Source organism: Phragmites australis, chromosome 16 (genome assembly GCF_958298935.1).
Source record: "Phragmites australis chromosome 16, lpPhrAust1.1, whole genome shotgun sequence".
Taxonomy (NCBI): domain Eukaryota; kingdom Viridiplantae; phylum Streptophyta; class Magnoliopsida; order Poales; family Poaceae; genus Phragmites; species Phragmites australis.
The window spans coordinates 26,496,732-26,518,270 of record NC_084936.1 but is presented as its reverse complement, the minus strand read 5'-3'; the positions used below and the strand labels follow the sequence as shown (position 1 = coordinate 26,518,270).

The 21,539-nt window shown below is 42.0% G+C and overlaps 2 protein-coding genes across 5 annotated transcripts; one reads left to right on the top strand and one right to left on the bottom strand.

Annotated features, from left to right (window-relative positions):
• Positions 1-11,406: 11,406 nt before the first annotated feature.
• LOC133895782 (uncharacterized) lies at positions 11,407-13,673 on the top strand. The gene is made up of 7 exons (XM_062336292.1): positions 11,407-11,640; positions 11,730-11,830; positions 12,232-12,300; positions 12,445-12,503; positions 12,665-12,725; positions 12,807-12,860; positions 13,136-13,673. Exons 1-7 carry the CDS (start codon positions 11,496-11,498, stop codon positions 13,412-13,414), a joined length of 768 nt encoding a protein of 255 aa, XP_062192276.1. The 5' UTR covers positions 11,407-11,495; the 3' UTR covers positions 13,415-13,673.
• Positions 13,674-14,236: 563 nt separating this feature from the next.
• LOC133895781 (OVARIAN TUMOR DOMAIN-containing deubiquitinating enzyme 4-like) lies at positions 14,237-18,221 on the bottom strand. Of its 4 annotated transcripts, XM_062336288.1 has the most exons (7): positions 17,889-18,221; positions 16,730-17,256; positions 16,460-16,581; positions 16,268-16,308; positions 16,060-16,188; positions 15,354-15,551; positions 14,237-15,058 (listed from the first exon to the last, which is right to left on the bottom strand). In XM_062336288.1, exons 2-6 carry the CDS (start codon positions 17,235-17,237, stop codon positions 15,380-15,382), a joined length of 972 nt encoding a protein of 323 aa, XP_062192272.1. In that variant the 5' UTR covers positions 17,238-17,256; positions 17,889-18,221; the 3' UTR covers positions 14,237-15,058; positions 15,354-15,379. The 4 variants fall into 4 exon arrangements, with proteins under 4 accessions (XP_062192272.1, XP_062192271.1, XP_062192275.1 ...); XM_062336287.1 differs by lacking the exon at positions 14,237-15,058 and having other exon boundaries at positions 15,168-15,551; XM_062336291.1 differs by lacking the exon at positions 14,237-15,058 and having other exon boundaries at positions 15,168-15,551; positions 16,060-16,158.
• Between the last annotated feature and the right edge of the window lie 3,318 nt (positions 18,222-21,539).

The window sequence follows — 21,539 nt, the reverse complement described above, 5'->3', positions numbered from 1 at the left end:
ATGAAGTCGGTTCCTTATGTTTCAGCTGTAAGAAACATTATGTACATGCGCTAATTTATTTTTCGTAACCGGGATACTTGACACATATCAATAAAATCCAAGACTGGATCACTGGAAAGCCGCTAAGAAATTATTTCACTATTTTTTTAAGAAACTAAGCACTACATGTCATGTTTAAGAATATGTTTACGAGGTGTGTGGATACTAAAAAAATCCACGATATATTTTATCACCACCCTTGCTTAGAGGAGCTATCGTGTGGAAAAGCTCTAAACAGACACTTACATCATCATCAACAATGCAAGCTGAGTTTGTAGCATGTTATGATGTTACCGGATAGGCTGTATGACTAAAGATCTCATGTTATCCCGAAATTAAGTAAGACAATATTATGAAACCACTTATATTATGCTTAGTTTTCTATAAAATAACAACAAGTTGAGTGATACTACTAAACACATCGATATTAAGTATTATATTGTGAAAGAATCTATGATCAAATCATCAGGGTCAAGCATATAAATACTGAGCTAATGCTTATGAAGACTCTCACTAAAGACTTACCACCCCATATTTTTCGATTATGTTGCTGGCATAGGGTTAGTGCAAAGCCTACAATTCTGGATAAGAGAAACATAAAGCAAACCAACTCCTGTTAAGCATAACGAATATCCATTTTGAGATGGAGTGGTGTGCTATAGATATTTGGTTTTAGTAACATTTCAGTAGCTATTGTAACGCTTTTGTCTTGGTGTGTTGTTTCATTAAGAGTGAGTTTATGATGTTAGCCTTACGATCAAGGGGAGAATGTTGGAATTGATCTCGGCAAACACCCTAACGATATCTAACTAATCACCAAGAGAATAATGGGGAGCCCATCCCCACGAGTGTCACGATCGAGGCCACTAACAAACAGGTTGGTTGCGATATCACCTTCGTGCAGCACCATAAAAAAACAGACGAGGGGGACTTCGGTGGGGGTAAGCGATCAACTCACGAATCAGCCGTCTCTCCTACATCCAAACTCTAACCAATCCTTAAGGATGTTGTTAACAGGGTGAAGATCGCCTCCGTCATCTTTGTCGCAGAAAAGTAAAAGTTTAGGTGTTCCTATCTAGAAAACTACACCAGCTACGCCTACACGACGTCAACACAGCCCAAGCCAGAGTCTTCTTCTCCATGTCGGCATCTCATCTACATCGAGTTGTACGTCGCCGGCGATCGCCATCAGCTTCTCCCTTAAGCCAGCATGCACTGCATCAGCTCATCGCTCCCTAATGGTGTCTTGAACTCATGTGTGTCCACGCTTCCACTCTTATGTGTTGTGATTTAAGGGCTAGCAATTATATGAATTAGATTTGTTTTAGTTTAATAATTACTCGTATAAAGATGATTTTATGATATTAATGAGTAAACTTGTCTATATAAATAAATGTAAGAGTTTGTATGTGTAAGTTACGAAGTAAAGCTCGAATCACCACGTATGGACAACCAACCGGTCACTAAGCTGTCGATATTGCTGTAGTGAGTTTAACCAAGACGACACGCTCCTGCAGCATAACTGAAAACAATTAGAGTGCTCTTAGTAGGCTAACGAGATGTAACAGAGCTACCATCCACTCTGTCACAGTCTACCCTAACCCAGCAAGAACTGAAAAAATAAAATAAAATAAAGGAGAGAGATGCATGGGGACACGGAGATCCAATCTCCTAGGGTAGATCTCTGAATTTTTTTCTACGCCCCGTCCTGAACTCAGTAAAGTAAGAAAGAAGTTCACGTGGGTCACACGTGCGGCGATGAAAGGAGAGGACCAAGTCTCGCTAGGCACGCGTACCTGCACATGTGAATGGAACGGGATGCTCTGATTTCACTAGGTGTTGGATCTCAGATAGGAGATAAAATTGGATACTACAGTGTTTAATAAACACTAGCATTGCTACAGTGTTCAACGTGTGTCCATTGTTCATATATTGTCTCACGAATTACTATTTATCTCTAACTTTATCAAGATGAAGTAAGAGGAATTGGATTCGTGTCTTACTTACTTTATGTGCCTATCCTTTTCGTCAGAATGATTCTATTCTATATGTAGCATCAGTTCAACGATTATTGCTTACCATTTCGGTTCATCTCCTGGAATTAACAGCTAAAAGAAGTGACGCACTCCAAACAGTTGTAGAATGTGGTTAAGCACATTTTGCTTTGCACTCTCCAAGGCGCGTTTTTGCTGACTGACAAACTAGCACCTGTTTTGTTTGGATGTGGAGTTTGCTACGAAAATTTTCAAAATTCAGTTTCAATTTAGATTGAATCCTTGTCTTGCTTGATGTAACGCTAAGTGGCTGTGAGCATCAATGTTATACAGTGATCAAGAATAAATTCTTGTGTGATTGTATTATGTTGACCTAACGATAAAAAATTAGATTGAATCTAGGAACACCTCTTCCATTAATGTCGTTGGTTTTAGCAAATCTAGGGCGCTTGATTGCCTCGGTCTCTGTACAAAAATCCGCCTGCTCAGAGGATATTAGTTTCAGTCGTTAACTATCCAGCTGACGAAAATCCAAGGAAACGTTGGGAGCCTAGCACTACAAACCGGCAGGCCACCAAACTTTTCCATGGGTTAACCTTGGACTTTGCATGCATGCAGTACGTGACACAACCTGCATTCCTGCAAGGCTAGATGCGATGTGGAGTATATAAAAGATGCTGGATCTAGGCTAGCTTGAGGGTCGAGATGTCTCGTAAATGGTAATCCTTTGCCAAAAATCTAAAAATAGATAATATACACATCGTATATTGTAAAAATAGATAATATATTATCGTATTTATAAATTTAATATGTAAATTCGACACATCAACCGAAAACGTGATTTTGGTATCTCAGATATCTAATACGATACTGTGCACCGTATTAGGCACATTAGATGCCAAAAACAGTTGTATTCAGCATATAAGGTGAAGAATATGGTGTATAATATCGTATTCGGTACCTCATATACCGAATACAATCTCTGCATCATGCTCCCGAGAAGGAAGCTATGAAGAGATGAAAGTTCAAGTTTTTTTATTTAACTCATGATTTTTATTAGAGTACGAAAATAGTTCAAAAATTCTAAACATTTTCATGAGCAAATTAGAGCTCACTAGCAACCCATTTTAATTAGTTTAATCTAAAATCCTAATCCAATATTTAATTAAAATTCTCCAAATAAGCCAACTTTTATAAATTCTAGAAAATTTTTAATGCCTCAAATAAATTCTTAAAAATTGAGAAAAAATCACTAATATTCTTCTCATGTGATGTACTAATTTATAAAAAATATTTCCAACCCTAGATTATTTGGTGAAAAAAATGAGTTCCTTTGTAATTCTTCATTTATATGTATTTTTATCATTTCATGTGATATTCTCTTTTTAATTCAATTTAAATAAAAATAACGGCATACATTCATATTGATACATAGAACCCAAAAATAAAAAAATCACTAATATTCTTCTCATGTGCATGATAAGTTAATAACTATTACTACGATGATAAAGTCAGATACTTAAGAAGCATAGAACCCAGAAATTGCGAATATATATTTATATTCATCTTTTCAAAGCAGGTAGTCATACGACAAGTTTTAATAGTTATCAATTAAATATGACAGATGATATATCTGAAATTTAAACAACCAGATAATGAGCATGCAGATGGAGATGACATCTCTCAAGCAACGAAGAGAAAACCAAGGAAGAAATGAAGTATAAAGAACAGTGAGAAGATGCTTATTATTAATATCAGAGGTTGTCCGATGTTTTCAGCTTGGTGCCGACAACAGATTAAATGAAGTATGTTTGAATTAATCTGAGAACCAATGTTTTGTGCATGTTTGAATTTTTTATTCAAAATAAATTAAAAAAAGAATATCATATGAAATAATAAAAATACATATAAATTGAGCATTACAAATAAACTCACTTTTTCACCAAATAACCTAGGGTTGAAAATATTTTTATAAATTAATACATCACATGAAATGAGAATTTATTGGAGGCGTTAAAAATTTCTTGAATTTATAAAAGCTGGCTTATTTGGAGAATTTTAATTAAATATTGACTTAGGCTTATTGGATCAAACTAATTAAAATGGGTTGCTAGTGTGCTCTAGTTTGCTCATAAAAACGTTTAGAATTTTTAGACTATTTTTGTACTTCCAAATAAAATTATGAATTAAATAAAAAACTTAAACTTTTATACGGTTTCTAGCTTCCTAGCTTCCTTCTTTTCTGGAACGCTGCGCAAGGCTATATTCGATATCTTATGTGCTGAATACAACTGTTTTTGACACCTCATATACCGAATATAGTGTAACAGTGCCGTATTCGGCATCTGAGATGCCGAAATCATGTTTCTCGTAAATAAGGTTCCGAATACACATGTTAAATTTATAAATACGGTAACATATTGTCTATTTTTGTAATATACGGTACGTATGTTATTTATTTTTGGATTTTGGCCTAATCCCTTTGATCATAAATACCTATTGTTTTTTTATTTTTCATGATCTTTGACATCCAATTTTGATTATTATTTTTATTAAAATATTATTATAATATCTAATAAAAATATAATATTATGAAAAGATTTTTCAAGATAAATCTACTAAGTGTTATATTGACGGCCTAAATTTTAAAAGTTTGACACTACTATAAAAACTATTTTCAGATGCGGTTTATAACCGGTTTTCACACGTATTTAGCTCAACCGCATGTGATCGAAGGCCTCTAGAGATGAACGATTTCCACAAGTGCAAAATAGACCGTCTGTGGAAATCTATTTCCACATGCGGTTTCTTAAGACAACCGCTTGTGGAAACCTATTTATGCAGGCAATTCACTTAAGCTACCACCTGTGAAAAACCAATACCACATACGGTTCCTTAAGTGAATCACTTATAGAAATATATTTTCACAGACGGCACACTTTAGCGTCTACCTATAGATAAATAGATTTTTATAGGCGGTTCACTTAAGGACCCATTTGTGGTATATATTTCATTTAAAAATTAATAATAAGCACATATTTTATTCCCTCCAGATTTTAACATATTTTCAAGATAGATTTTAACATCACATATTTCAACAGTATTTGAATCAAGTCCAATATTTAACATAAAAATAATAATATTCACAAGTACAATATTTTTACATCACAAGTCAAATAATCAACACAAGTATTCTTTCATCTCTCACTCACAAAAGCCTCGGATAGCTAGTTAATTCACCTCCGAGGTCAAAGAACCTGTCACTCTTGTGAATGACTTCGTGCATGATGAACCGACACATGTCACGTTGGATGTTTTGGATATCTTCGTCTTTGAGTGAGGTGTGGGTACATTCAATCATCCGTATCTGAAATAAAAACACAACTAAAAGAGCTAAAATACTACTAACATCGGAAATAGAACCAAATAAGAATGTGCAAGCGTAATGATAACTTACGTCATCGGAGTTTGTTGTGTACCTCCCGTTTGCCCTAACAAACTGGCAAATATAATATCCACAAAGAACGGTGTCGAAACCTTGCTTGTGGTACTTCAAATAAAAATGCAATGTATTCGTTAGTTCAATAAGACTCTTAGTCATAAATAGTGATATACAATCATTAGAAATGTGTTATTACCGTAAAGTGTGTACAGACTGTCATTGCATCCGGCTTGACTGTATCGTGTATCCCACCTTTCGTTACGTAGTACTTGTAGGCCATTTTCGAATATCAATAAGTAATTATCAATTCATAAATGATTTATAAGAATTTTTTGTGTGGGAATTTTCTTTACCTCTGTATAACGTCGATGAGATCTTGGTAAGATTTTTGGGGAGATCGCCTGAGTCAAAGATTACGATTATGCTCGACTTCAGCATCAGCATTATATAAATAAAGTGATCGCTACATGAATCTTTATGTTAGGTTCTTGATCGACAAATTAAATTGAATACTCATGTTAGGTTCTGGACGTACCACACTTACTTGAAGTTGTAGGGAGCCATGATATAATTCTTGTCTTGCATTTCTAGTATAGCCCTTCCTATGTAGGTTAGCATGTCAAGCCTGTGTAATTTGATTATTTTTCTTATGACCTTTGCTTTCTCCTTGTTACTCTTCCCCTTAATCCGGTGGTCATCAGTCCTCAACTTCACAACCAAGTTGGGCTAGAAAATTCGCTGCAGATTAATGAATCCGACCAGTAACTTCAACTTTTCTGCATCGTTAAATTGCATTCTACAGAGCAAGTCACTAGTCATTAGCTTCTATAGCATATATTGATAGATATATGAAAATAGGTGTCGGTGGATGAACACCGCAAACAGGGATCCTGAGGGACCACCTTTGAGATTCGGACGGGAGGCTGGTCCTGAAACTACCTCGTACGTGGGGTTAATGCGTGTGGGACTTATGCGGGATGAATCGTCATCGGCTAGTAGTAATGAATGCTCTAAGGATTTAGACAGATTCAGGCCGCACGGAGGCATAATACCCTACTCCTGTGTGTCTAGTATATTATCAATGCTCTTCGAATGACTTTCTCTGGATCTCTAGCACTCTCGTTTTTCTCTATGTTACAAGGTGCTGCTGTTCTATCGGCTGTGTTACCCGGTTCTGGGCCTTATCTTTCTATCTTGAGCTTCCTTTTTTGGTCTCTTTCTACGAAGTGCTCCCCCCTTTTATCTACCGGGGGGGAGGCCCTCCAGGGAGTGCCCAGAACGAAGGCACAACTTCCCATAAATAATAAATGAAAAAAAAACCATCATGGATTTATAGTTGATGTTACATAGGGTTAAAAAATCACCCATCAGATGGTCCCATCGGTCTTCACGTCCCAACTTTAGCAGGCGCAGGGGCGCCCACTGGTCAGCCTCTGAGTACTCTCTCATGCTCCTCTGGTCAGAGTAGGTCTGACGCGGTCTGATGCAACAGGGCGATAGGCGATAAGCCTCAAGCCTATCGAAGATATCTTCAAGCCGTCTTTCTCCATGGGCCCCGCGAGGGGACATACGATGGGACCTGCCGCATTAATTGTGCCCACACCCTCCTGCCAGGCGACGGCAGGGACTCGCATTTTCAGTACGGCAGGCGTGTGGGAGAGTGGTTGGATGTGACCATCCACGCTCCCCATTAAATGCGGTATCGGACCTCCCACCGATCGACACCTCATCGTGCAGTCCCTGCGGGGTCCATAGGCATGGGGCTTGCCGAGTGCTTGGGAACCAACTGCTCTTGGCCCCGAGGGTCTACTCCCGGACTTGGCTCTTCTTGGGTCCTCGGGGCACTCTGGGTACTCAGGGACCAACTGCTCTTGGCCCCGAGCGTCCACTCCCAGACCTGGCTCTTCTCGGGAACTCGGGGCACTCTGGGTATTCGGGGACTAACTGCACTTGGCCTCGAGCGCCCACTCTCGGACCTGGCTCTTCTCGGGTCCTCGGGGCACTCTGGGTACTCGGGGACCAACTGCACTTGGCCCCGAGCGCCCACTCCCGGACCTGGCTCTTCTCGGGTCCTCGGGGCACTCTGGATACTCGGAGACTAATTGTTCTTGGCCCCGAGCACCCCCTCCCGGACCGGGCTTCCCTCGGGCCCTCGGGGAGGTGGTCCCCGAGGGGAGGCGTCATGTGGCACTGCGTTATCCTGGCCTCGAGACTCGGGAACCCCTGGATCCCATATCACCGATAATAGGAGTAGATTGTATACATTTACAGGCACCACACGCTTATGAGATTGATGTCGAGTTTGTCGCAGCGGAACAAAGCATGCGTATCCTTCAAATCTACCATGAGATAGGAGTCTCCGCTTAAAAAACGTTAGCGGGGACAGAAGCAGTGATTATGAAGAAACCCGAGCGACATGCTCTCATGTATCATTCGTGAAATCTCCCTCAAAATAATGTGGATTCAAAATCATAGAACATCATGTATTTTGAATATTGTAGAAGAGGCTAAAACGTTATCTATTTTAAGACGGAGGTTATATCTAATATGAGATAGTAAGAAATTATTATTAAAAAATATGCTTTCAATGTATTTACGTGTGTTTCTAATTTTTTTAGATTCACAAGGTAATTAATTTTGTGGCAGTTGTTCAAAAGTGCTCAAAGAACTAGTTTCTTTTATACTGTCATATCAGTTTTTTCTTAGCTGGACACATAATTAATGTTTAAGAAATCCACTAGGAGAGATCTTAGATCATTCCTAATGCAAAAATTTTAGCGCAATATCTATCTTCTTCCACAGCACATAGACATTAGCGTAGAAATTATCTTTCCAATACAAAATTTTATATATTTTAAAATATGTGTCCACATCTAATTTTTTATTGGTACTCATTTATTTGCCTGTTTCATGTAACACTCATTTATTTTCTAGTGAATTATTTCTTGTGTTGGTTATTGTGCATATCTTTTTTTTTAAGAAGAAACTAGCTTAATCTGATCTCTTCTTTAATTCATTATCACCTCATCAAAAGTCCTATATTGCATAATAATTTAATGTCTAAGAAATAAGCCAAGATAAATCATTAGGAGTGGCCTAGTTTTTAAAAAAAACATAGAGGCGTGAGAGTTTTAAAACAATTGTGCTCAGATGGAATCCTTCTCGCCCGAGCAGGCAATACTGCGAGCCATGTGGCTCCACGTCTGCATGAACTGTGTGAAGTGAAATCCCTGTTGTAACCTTGAATGTTCCCCCAGTACAGTACTTGATGCTTAGCCTTGTGCTTTAGCTTAATTATCTCTGCATAATTAAAAAACACACCCTAGAGTTGGAAAAAGAAAAAACCACATCCAAAGCTGGAAGAAATTGACTGACGTGGCAATCTGCTTTGGTGATCTGATACTGCTATTAGAGTCTGAAGACAAAATCCAGCAACAACAAGACACTGATGGAGGATCAGCATCACAACATGAGATCCTCAAGAGAGGGATCGGATAACCTAGATATTTTTTTTTTTTATCGGCATGACCTAGATAACCAAACGATATCATTCTTATGTTCCATCGTCAGATGATCTTTTCGAGCACAGGAGAATTTTAACAGAGTAATAAGCATCTGAATTTTGGACAAGTATGCACCTTTGAGGATCGATGGTATTCCGGAGCTTCTTCACACGGCTCGGTCCCCTGGCATTCGTTCAGACGAGAACATAATTATTGCGACGAGGATTTCGCCACGGCATAGTTTAGACGTCTTCATCCAAGGACACCTTAGCAAACACGGGTGGATCCAGGACTCCAACCCTATTGCTTCCCAGTGAGTGGAAGCCCTCCTCATCCCCTAATAATATTTTTGCCACGGACGAGGGAGAGGAAAAAAGAAAAAAAAAGAATAAGAAAAAAAAGAAAGAAGGAAGACAGGTGGATAAGCCTCTTATCTGGCTCTCAGGGTTGTAACGACTAAAGGTTGATTGTTCATATGTTCAGTGATGGCGAGCCTTCAACCAATAAGAAATACCTGAAAGAAGATATGTAGGCCTTCAATCATGGTGCAATGAATATCGTAGATAGAGTGATGGAAGAAGCTCGATCTGATCTAACAAAGTATAATAATATAAATTCTAATCGATTGACAACCGCAGCTATATGATTATGTATGAGCTTTAACCTTTAATCGGTCCAAAAAAAAGCATTTTTGCTACTTTGGTTCCTTCACAATAGTTTAGTAGCAACTCAAATTAGCAATCCTCCAATGCACGGAGAAATCGATGAGATCACTTACTCCCATGCAATCCTGCCCTAATTGGTGATTCGGTGACTTGGGCATCAACGTTTGCAGTTTGTCGACCCCAATTCATCTGTTTACATCCCCGCATCTGACATTTCCTCTAAAACGAAGGTATACCTAACGCGTGACTTGACGCATAATCATCTTCATCCAATTGTCCCCAATTCAAACTTTAAGGTTGCCTACCTATTACAGATTTGTAGTAAATTATTAATTGACGGGTTGAGGATATAAATTCTTGTGAGTTACATGTAATAATTGATAAGATTTCTTTAAGTTGATTCGGTGCTTTTATAACTTTGCACTAGTTTTCAACCGCTAATATATTTTTTCAATTTTCAACATGTTCTCAATAACATGTCTTCTAGAAAGCATGTATCTGACAATGGAAAAACGAAATAAGTAGATGAGTTGATAGAATCATATAATAGAGCTATTGATAATTTTTTTAAGAGTAATATAGGAAGTTTAAGGAACTCGGATGAGTTGGCGATAGTCGCATGTAAAAATTTAGAAAAAATTGTTTAAGATGAACTTTAGAAAGTATTTGATGTGACCGTTATTTTTTATTTACTTTGAGTGTTTATTGGAAATATTTTTAATGCACGTAATAGCACGGTCATAACATTCGCGAGTTATTCTTATTCTTCCTTTTTCTTTTGGCATGATATTCGCACGTGCTAAAAAATTTCGGCTGCGTACATTCTTAGATGTAGAGGTTGGAATATGATTGCTGTTCCATTATCTCTATCGAATGGATGATATTCGCAAGTTCTTGGGAGAATGGGAGAACTAAGTCTTAGCTTATGTGGTTATGAAGGTGATTTTATTCCTACTTATTAGAGATCAAACTTCAAATTTATTTCTGCACATCTCATAAGGAGAAAAAATTTCAGTGGTAAGCGATGTATATGTGAAAAGTAAGATATCTATGATAACTTCGTCAATCGTAAATTTCGTATTTTTCATCTTTAATACGTGTTGTGTGAGTGTACGTATGTAGTGGTATGAGTGTATCTGTGCACTTGTTGTACTTGATTTAAGAGTCTGTTTGTTTTAAATTGTTTCTGGCTTTTGTTTCTATCAGAAGTCTAGAAGCTAGAATTTAAACAAACGAGTTTGCTGAAAAATAGTTTCTAGAGAAGTCAGAAGTCTACTTATAAGGAAATGGACTAGAAACTGAGAAACTAGCTGAGAGTAGTTTTTTTAAAGTAATGTGCTAAGAAGAAAAAATTGTTATAAAATCTAATAGCTAAAATCAAAAACAGCTTTAAAAAACCAAAAATACAACTTTTAAAAAAAATTAGAAACAGAAGCTCAAACCAGCAGACCTAAATGGTCAGAGTCCCATCCAGTCCATGCAGTAATAGAGCCTAAAGAATGCATGCAGGGGTTTCAAGTCTCTTCGTGATAGCCCAAGTTTTCATAACGGCAAAGCCGAAAGCCCTATTCAAATCCGAACAATCAAATCTGAGGCCCATAGGGCCACAGGGCTCTGAACCGTTTGCCCGGTAGCCCACGCGGTCCACTCGACCTTTGGTGAAATCAAAGACCAAGCCCAAGCCCAATCCAAATCTGAGACCCATGAGGCCCAAAACTGTCGGACAGGAAGCCGACAAGGCCCATTGTGATATCCAGAGCCGTTTCGCCTGCACCTTATCCCGCGGACCGGGGGGCGCCGCCGCCGGCGCGTCGGATTAGGAACCGAGTCGTGCGGGCGCCGCCGAGAACAGATGGAGGCTGGTCTACGGTTGCGCGCACTCAGCCACTACCGCGGCGGCTTCTACCGCGGTGGGTTCGCTGCCGCGCGTAGCAGCCGACTCCGTCGCCCGAGCGGCGCGGGGGCGGCCTCGTCCTCCTCCCCGGCCTTCTGCTCCCGTGCGTGTCGAGAGCTCGTCTCCATTCTCCTCCCCCTCGGCGCGCGCCGCGGCGTCTCTCTAACGTTTTCACGCTTGTGCATTTTGCAGTTGCTGCCAGTGGCAATGGCGCGGCGGTCGGCCCCGTGGGAAGTGGCGTGGAGGTCGAGCGGGCTAAGAGGATGCTTCATGTCGTGCTGGTTTCGCCTCTGGTAACTGGCCAGCTGCTGCTTTGCGCCTCCATTTATGTGGTCGATTGATAAGTGGACTAGTAGTTAGGGTCTAGGATTACCGATGATTCAGTCTCGATGAACATGTGCTACATCTACTGATGGTGGTCGTGAGAACAAATTATAGGCATAGCTAATTCCTGTGATATGACTAGTCTTCCTGGCGTTCTAAGCTCAAATTTTAGAATCACATGGATTATAATTAGAACTGGTGCATTGGATTTTGTCTGGTGAATTTCAAATGTATCAGTATGTCTCTGCAAATGCATGGAGGTGCAAGGTGTAGTATATCCTAACTGTGCTACTATTTTACCCTGTGGAAAATTAGTAAATTAGTAATTCACATTTGGCATGTATCACTAGTGAGTTGATGTACTTCATAGATTCCAGGAAATACAGGGTCAATTGCGAGAACTTGTGCAGCATCGGCAGTTGGCTTGCATCTTGTTGGGGTAAGGTTAGTGCTTGTGTTATTTGTTGCATTCGTTAGCAAAAAAAGCTATACATATCAATCCCATATCTTCTTCCTTCCCCCGTATTATCATCCATCTGTTATTATGTGTTTGAGTGAAGTCTTGTTTTGAATTTTCATCCAGCCATTAGGTTATAAGGTAGATGACACGAAATTGAAGCGTGCCGGATTGGATTATTGGCCGTATCCTTTTGGTTGGATGTATGCTATCAGCGATTTATCGGAAACTTTATAGTGTATAAATGATTTGTAAAGCACTACAGCTAGCTAGCACCGGTCATTGAAACATTGAATGAACTTATCTATTCAATTTTCTGTTTTCTACCTTAATCACTATTACTAAGATATGTTGTTGTCAAGATTCATGACTCCTGGGACGACTTCCGTGATTATTTCATGAAGCAGGTTCCGTGATTTTTCTGTTCTTCCATCAGTATAACTACTGAGTAAAGTTTCAGCATTAACTGATATTTTTGTTTACATTAGGAAGGAGAAAAAAGGTTGTTGGCATTTACCAAAAGAGGCACAAACATTCATTCAGTAAGTAACGGTTGCTCATTTTAGTATGCTTGTAGTAAAACCTTGTTCACACTACTAGTATATGTATGGCTATGGAGAACTGTAGCTAGTGGGTATAAAATCGGAACTATTGCATATGTGCTGATTTTCTTACGGAAATGGCACGAATTAATGGAGATTTATAGGGGAACACATTGACTTGATATGATCTCCATATCTTTTCTATAGATCTATAGTACATCTGCAACCCAGATTCTTTGGCATTTGCTTGATTAATGTTCATATTTTTTGCTTAGGATTTCTCATATAAGCCAGGGGACTGGCTAGTATTTGGCTCTGAAACAAAAGGGTTACCTGAGCCTGCCCTTGAGGATTGCTGTAGAGAAGGCATTGGTGGTGGAACAGTCCGAATTCCCATGGTGGAAACCTATGTTCGGTGCCTGAATCTCTCGGTCAGCGTCGGAATAGCGCTGTATGAAGCAGCCAGACAGCTGAACTACGAACAGCTTCAGTACCAGCCTGAGCTCCCAGAGGAAGCACAAGGACGATTCCCAGCAGAGGATATTTATGCATGAAAAACATCTAACGGAGGAGTGAGGAAATTCGATGATGCATTCATAGAGTTGAAACACTATTTGCTTCCACTGAACGCCCCCAAACTTTTTCTACTATTTGCTGTGACACATGAACCTATGATTGAGCTGGAGGACCACAATGAATTCTGTTACAAATTCTTTTCCAAACCGAATCGTTGTCGTGGTGTTCTTCACATGCCCATTCAAAATATGCACTGGACTTGCTGGTGCGATCAAAGCATCGTGTTAGTTTTTCTTATATGCTTGTTGTCCGAAGGTAATTACACTTTGATAAGATGGGGCCTTTTCTGACTCCTTGTGTACTCGTTACTGAACCATAAGTTTGTTAATTGCAATTAATGAAACCAGGCTATCTCCGGCGGACCACAAGTTAGCTTTCGCAGGGCGATCTCTTCTTTGATCAGATTGAAGACTCGACGTGGAGATCTTTGATCAGATTGAAGACTTGATGTGACTGCAGTGATTTGTACGCTCTTCGGTTCCTGTCCTTCCATAAATTCAAGGCAGTAAACATGATCGCTGCAGATGTCCATTGTTGATTCGGTGATAGCAGGGACCTGGAACTTTTCCACCAACAGATCAAGAGGATGGTCACATGATGCAGGAGACGCCCGACCAGCCGCAGGGATCGTCGTCCGCGTCCCTCCACGATGCGAGCGCGCCGCCGGGGTCGTCGGGCATCGCGAACTTGAGCGCGAGCAGCGCCAGGCCGTCCGTGTTCAGCGCCGCGGCGGACGCAGCCAAGGCCGCCAGCACCGCCACCAACGGAACCGCATTGCGATGGCAGTGGGCGCTCACAAAATTACAAGACTACCATTTTCCGTGCGACGACAGGACCTACGGTTTGCCGTGCGACGAAAAGCAAAGCAAACCATAGCAAGGCCAAGGAGATCCAAGTCATACCGTGAGATGCAAAGCGAACACGAGGAACTTATTCTGGATCAAACGATCCGTGTGGTGGTTCTGAATCTGAACCTTGTCCCCCTACACTCAGCGGCGTCATGGCGAGAATGGCACAAACCCATACTATGTCACTCCACGACCGTTTACCTGAATTTAATTCGTTCCTGTTGCACATTATTTTTTTTTGTGAGGGGGTGGGGGGTGTGGAGAGGTGTGGAGATTCTGGTTTCTGAGTGGCGTAGTATACCACGCAAATGAACCTTGCAGCCGTAACATTTTACGGCAACAGAGCTACGATTGTGAATTTCTTCTGTTTGTGAATAGTATTGCTAGTAGTAATGTCAAGAGGCCAGCTTTCTAGCCTTACCAGGATATCTGAATGCAAGGCAGACACTGATGGAACCAAGCTTTCTCTGAATAAAATGGTGTTGCGTCAAGACTTGCACGAGGAAACAATGGAACCCAGGAAGAAATCCGCCTACAGTGAGTGCAGGGATAATCAACAAGCAGGATTCAGTCATTTATCTTCTCTACCAAGGGATCTTGCCTTGTCTCACGAGCATCTGGGTACAGTGTGCTGCATCCTTTTTAGTACTTTCAGCATCTTCAGACTGAGAATGGATCACCATTTATCCCTTATCATCTCAAGATTTTACGAGTCAGTGCCTGAAGATGAAATCTTCGAGCGATGCACTTGATCAAACCCTTTTGCAGCATTACCTGCCAGCAAAAGTTTAACAAGCTCAATTTTCAGGGTATATACCCTGTTCCTAATGCATTATGCACCTGCTACTGAGGAAGTATTGAATGATGTTACAGCATTTCGTCATGGCGAGTTTATGCCATTTCAAGTTTTCAACAAAGCCATCTTCCACATTCACATGAGTACAGGTGCATATAGCTCGAATGTTCAGTAAGGTTATATAAACACTGAAACAGAGTTAGTACCGCACCCTTGCACCTCAGTAACGTATTTACATATGAAGAATGGGAGAGATATAACCCCATGACTTACCATTTCAATCTTGAACTCAACGATTTCTACAGTCTCTTCTTTGGACCACTCTTTGCTGGAATCTGTAGGGCATCATAATGGCCAAAACCATGATACAAGACTTGGATTGGGTCTTCTTTCCCATACTGCTGGCCATATTCTGCAATGGCTATCAGACCACCCGCATCTTCGTCATGCATGTAAACAGTTATTGGCATCCTGTGAACATAGTAATGGTGTTCTTACAGTCTTACTTCATTAGTACTTTGTAACTAGAGATGGACCATCCTAATTTTTTTTTTTAAAAAAAAAAACTAGAGATGGACCATACAACTTTAGCACTTCACAACTCAAAAGTCAAAACCGGTCAAAATTAGGCAGCAACCTTTTTGTTATTTAACTTAAAAACTTATTAGCTATGTACTTTTATCTATCAACAGAACTGTATTCCAGTGACCATTGTCCACTTGATCTATTTTTAAACAGCAGTTTATAGTCACCTGGGGTTCGAAAGTGATTTGACAAGAGCATGGTGGCACAAATTAATAAGAAGCATTGGTTATTGAAGAAGGTAGTAATATAGGTGAAAAATGAGACCTAATATTTTGCATCATATTTTCCATCTCAACACTAACATTTTAATTAACAAGTGATAAGCTTACATTTTAGGGATTACTGGTAGCCAATTTGAAATGCGTGTTACTAAAATACAAATACAATTACTTACTGAAGAACGTGTGAAGCCATGAACAATTCTGGCTCGCCTCCCCACACATGTTGCTGCCTAATATGGGATACATATGTATTGAAATCCCCCTCAACGAACCTGTGATTTGGTATTACAACAAATGCAAACCTGTGAACTGGTGAACTGGTCAACTTATGGTTCAGTTTCATCGTAGACTCAGAAGAGCAAAGAAAGTGTATCAACTAACCATTCAGACTCTTCTCGCCTCTTGACAAATTCATCAGCAACCTATTCAATTAGGAAATTATAGAGAAGCTTTAGGGATTGAAAATTGAAACTAACAACTAATACCAAATTAGCATTTCTTTTTTTATCCTCTGGGCGCACATAAGAACTTAATCAAAAGTATTACTATCGCCGAGAAGCATCTTAGGCATACCATTGCTCTTAGTTCATCGGCTAGTTTTCTCTGAAGATCTTCATTAGGTATGGGTTTCCCTGACCTAATGCATGCACCATGAACCACAGAGCGGAATAAACATCTTCCATCTCCAGGTATTCCTGGAGGATCCATGTAAATCAGTCACAAGAAATGAGGCGAATGTCAATTCTTCTATGCATGAATTGCAATTATTAATCATATGACAAAAAAGGCACTGCAGGATTCATAAAAGCAACTTATTAAACCCAAAAGGTGGGCATTTCTCACCAGTGACAGAATATTCTGTGTAGACTGTCTTCCCATGAGTTGAACTGGTAGATAACGATGAAGCTTGGGCATTATCGTTGCTTCTAATCACAGGAACCTCAGCGCTTGCTAGTCCGGTAACTGAAAAAACAAAGCAAAGTCCACCGGCTGCACCTCCGACCTTTTGATGCATATCTCTCCAGTTCCAGCTGATCCTTGAAAAAAATTCACGTGAAGGCGTGTCGATCTTTATACTTAGACTACCCTCTCTGGTTGACAGTCCAGAACGGAATTGTTGGCCCATTAAGCTGACAAAGTACTCTAGACTTTGTGGCTCAGAAGACTTTATGTTCTTATTAAGTGAAAATTCAGCTAAACCTGATTTCACATGGTAAGTGCTTGGCTGCGAATGCGGGCACTTCCATAAGGCCATACTCTGTGTGAATCCTCCTTGGAACTGATTAGAATAGGAATGCATGCTACAAGAAGCAGACCGCCGCAAACAAACTGCGGGTGAGTAGAGCCACATCCAGTTCTAGTAGCAATATCTGCACATTTATGGAGAAATTGCGTGTAAGAGCTAGCACAACAGGGTATCAATGTTTTAGTCTTGAAATAAGTACATACTCCAAACTAAAATAGATAATCCTAATCCGGTTAATCTCGAAGAGATAATATGCACAGATAGACACTAACACAACTTGATGTCTTCAGTCAGAACACTATGAACGATACATAAGTATAATCAGGATCAACAAGATTCTGGAGCAAATGACTTGCTAGAGAATTGGCACTTGTTCCCGTCTTATAGGGTGGTTGCCCGCTAAACAAAGCAATTGTTATATTCGTTGCTTGCACCTGGGGAATATATTTATGCAAACATGAGGGCGAAACAATGGCCCAGAAAGATTTGAAACAAGGGAAGCTAAAGATTGTTGGAACAGTGGCCAACAATCAGATGACACCACATTCTTGGATAGACCTTTATAACGAAGGCACCAACAGAAGTGGGATTAAATAGCATCAAATCCACAATGCCAATCTATTGCCCTCTTATCACAAATGCGACAAATTGATGAACGAGAACACAGTACAATTGCTTCTAACGAACAGTACAAGCACGGAGCAAATCCAATCCTCTACAGAATGCAGCCAGACCAAATCCGAAGTATAATCTTACCTCCGAATTGAGAGAATCCAGGAAGAGAAAGTCCAAACGCCGCAAGAGGAGCAGAAGGGAGCGGAAACACCCGCGCTATAAGATTTGTCTTCCGCCTTCCTTGGGTGGTGGGAAGAAGTGGAAGAGGGGTGAAAGGAGAACTGCTTAGCCGAGACAAGCAGGTTTTGCTTCGAGCCGGGACAATGGCGAGAAAGGAAGCCGGGGAGGAAATGGAATTACAGCGAGGGGAGGGAAGCATTGGCGGGCGGATCTCGGTGGGACGAAGCGGAAGGCTCAAGTTCGAGAGGATTCGTACCGACCAACAAGACGGGAACCGGTTCCTGAGTGCGACTGCAACAGTCGCACTAGCGGCCGTCGGATGCAAGCACTGGGCCGAGAATCGATGATTACGGTCACAGTTGTAACTGTACCGGATCCGTTCGAACAAGACGGTACCAATAGGGGTGTAAATTAATTAAGATAAATCTAAAAATTACACGCGTATATTTTAGACTTACGTAATGTACAATTATTTTATTTTTTGATTTTTTTTATCTAGCTTTTGTAACACTTTATAAATTCATCTAGTTGTCTGCTTTTAAATACAGTTGTCAGTGACATGTGAACCGGGGGTCTCTAAGTTCCGAGGCCAGGACAGCAGAGTGTCACGTGACACTTTCTCTTGGGGACTTTTTTCTGAGGTCCGAGAAGACCAAGTTCCAGGAGAGGACGATCGGGGTTATAAACAGTGGTCCTCAAATACCGGAGTTCCCCGAGGACCCGAGAAGTACAAGTTCCAGGAGATGGCGCTCGGGGCTATGAACAGTGGTCTCTGAGTACCCAAGTTCCCCGATGACCCGAGCAGACACAATTCCAAGAGAAAGTGCTCGGGGCTATAAACAGTAGCCTCCGAGCACTTGAGTTCCCTGAGGACCAAGAAAAGTCATATCCGGGAGAGAGTGCTCGAGGCTATGAACAGTAATCCCCGAGCACCCAGAGTTCCCCGAGGACTTGAGAAGCTTCATACCGGTGGACCCTACAAGGGCTCAGCAGTGAGGTGTCAATTGGTGAGAGGTCCGATGCTGCATTTAAGAGGGAGCGTGGCCTGTCACTTTCAACCACTCCCCCCACGCCTGCTGTCAGTCCCTGCCACTGCCTGGCAGGGAGGCATGGGGACATTTAATGCGGCGGGTCCCATCGCGCGTCATCCGGCGCACCTCAGGATAACGTCGCAAGGATCGAGGCATATCTCCTGCCGCCATGCTGTGTCAGGCTCGCTCTGACCGGGCGGGCACGCGGGGTTCCTCGATGGCTGCCCGGTGGGCCCTCCCCTCTGCGCCCGCTGAAAAGCGGGATGATGACGATAGGACCGGACGGGGACACGTTTTCAACCCCCCAGCTCGGTAACATCAAACTGCAGCCCATGATGGTTGCTTTCCATTTATAGCGCCGTGAAACTCACGCCATCCTTTCTGGGCACGCTACCCGCCCCAACGGGGTATAAAAGGGGGGCGGGCTCCCCGGAGAAGGGGGATTGAGCTGGACAAAGGTCTCACGAGTTCAGAAGACAACGGCTTCTTCAAGGACCGAGACAAGCTGACGAAGAACAAGAAGCACGAAGCTCTAGGCTTAGACAAAAACCCTTGTAACACAAGAGATCCTCAGAGAGGCATTTCCAGAGCATTTATAGTATATATACAGGAGTAGGGTATTACGTTCCGTGCCGTCCGAACCTGTCTAAAATCCCCAGAGCATTTATTTTCGCCTGCATCTGATCATCCGTCCCACCTGCATCTCATTTACTCCCATTTATTTCACGTACGATGTAGATTCAGAATCATCTCTCGGCCGAATCTCAAATGGGTCCCTCCGGATCTCCGCTTGTGAAGTTCATCCTCCGACAGTAGTTGTCGAAGGATGAACTCCTGTCACAGGGATCCCGAGAGACCCCTTTTTAAAGATTCGGCCGGGGGATGATCCTGAACGAGCTCGTCGGGGAAATAAATGGAAACGGAAATAAATGCAACGGCTGGTGGCGGGGGATGATCGACCTAGTGCAAAAAAGAGATAGATGCACCGGGGTTTAGACAGGTTCGGGCCGCACGGGGGCGTAACACCCTACTCCTGTGTGAGTGCAATATCTTTCCTTGAAGGGAATTCTTCAAGGATGTGTCTGGTTACAAGGGTGTATTGTCTACAGAGAGCTTGAGGCTCCCGTGTTCTAGCTCTGCTCGAGCTTGTTCGTGATGTTCTTCGTCTCTTGATCTGGGCTTCTGATCATCCCTTTCTGGCTTGGGACTGGACTTAGTTTTTTTTGAACTTAGTCCTGCTTGGGACCAGTTGTCGACTGCTTTCATGTGTTCTCCATCCTTTCCTTTTATACACACGCCGACCTCAACTTATCCTGAATGGGAAAGAGGAGGCGCGAGTGCCAAGGCGCCACGGAGAAAGGCGCCATCATTCCGTCTTGGCGAAGTGACAGGGGCGGTGGAAAAATGCGGCGCGCATCCAACCACCCGCCACTGTGGACGTCCTCCGGCGCCATTGAGAGGGCCCACCGGGCGGCCACAGAGGCGCCCGGTGCGCCCACCCTGTCTTGTTCTTCTGTCAGGGCAGGGTGGCAGGCGGAACGCTTCAATCCTGGCAACGTTATCCCGAGGTACCAGGATGATACGGGACGGGACCCGTGCAATTAATGGACCCACGCCCCCCTGCCAAAGCATGACAGGGACTGACACTAGGGCGTGGGCAGCTGAGAATGTCAGGATGTCAGGCCGCGCGTGCCTATTAAATGCGGCATTAGACCTTTGACTGGCTGACACCCCGCCGACGGGACTCTTCGGGTCGTCGGGCGATCTTGCGCGAACCTTCGGGGAACCAAGTGCTCGGGGGCTGCCACGTGCAGCCCCGAGCACTCTCTCCCGAGCACTCCTGTAGGACCCTTCGGGGAACCGAGTCCTCGGGGGCTGCCACGTGCAGCCCCGAGCACTCTCTCCCGAGCACTTCGGTAAGACCTTCGGGGAACCGAGTCCTCGGGGGCTGCAACGTGCAGCCCCGAGCACTCTCTCCCGAGCACTTGGCTGTTCGAACCATCGGGGGACTATGGTACTCGGGGGTGAGTGGGAACCCTTCCGAGCACTTTCTTTCCGGTACTTGGACTCTGTGGGTCATCGGGGAACTGGGGTGCTCGGGAACCAGAGGCTGTGGCCCCGAGCATCTTCTCCCGGAACTTAGATTTTCCTCATCCTGCAGGGGGGACCTCGCGGGATGGTAACACGTGGCGGACGGCCGGCCGGCCTAGTCTCGGGACTCAGGGACCCCTGGTTCCCGATACACCAACAATAGTTATATAAGTAATTTTGTAAAAGAATATAAGTAAGTTAGAATGGATGTGTGAGCAGTTTAAAAAAATGTTAAGACAAATCCTATCGAATGTTTAATAATTTTTATGAAAAAATTAGAATAATTCAAACACAATATTGAATCTAGCTGCTACATATTTTTAATAAAAATAATAAAATTACAAGTAAATTTTAAAAAATAAATTGGTTCAAACTCGCAAGTAATTATATATAGGTGTGCATGCTATAAAACTAAAACATGCATGTATAATTTTTAATTAAATAACACTATTTTTAAGATTAAGTAATTTAAAAAAAATTAGTGTTATTA

Coding starts and splice junctions, on each gene's coding strand:
- LOC133895782 (XM_062336292.1), top strand. CDS start 11,496: ATGGAGGCTGGTCTACGGTTGCGCGCACTCAGCCACTACCGCGGCGGC. Junction 11,641..11,729: donor CTCCCCGGCCTTCTGCTCCC/GTGCGTGTCGAG, acceptor TGCATTTTGCAG/TTGCTGCCAGTGGCAATGGC. Junction 12,726..12,806: donor GTGATTATTTCATGAAGCAG/GTTCCGTGATTT, acceptor TGTTTACATTAG/GAAGGAGAAAAAAGGTTGTT.
- LOC133895781 (XM_062336288.1), bottom strand. CDS start 17,237: ATGTGGCTCTACTCACCCGCAGTTTGTTTGCGGCGGTCTGCTTCTTGT. Junction 16,582..16,729: donor CACAGAATATTCTGTCACTG/GTGAGAAATGCC, acceptor TGGATCCTCCAG/GAATACCTGGAGATGGAAGA. Junction 16,309..16,459: donor CCGATGAACTAAGAGCAATG/GTATGCCTAAGA, acceptor CTAATTGAATAG/GTTGCTGATGAATTTGTCAA.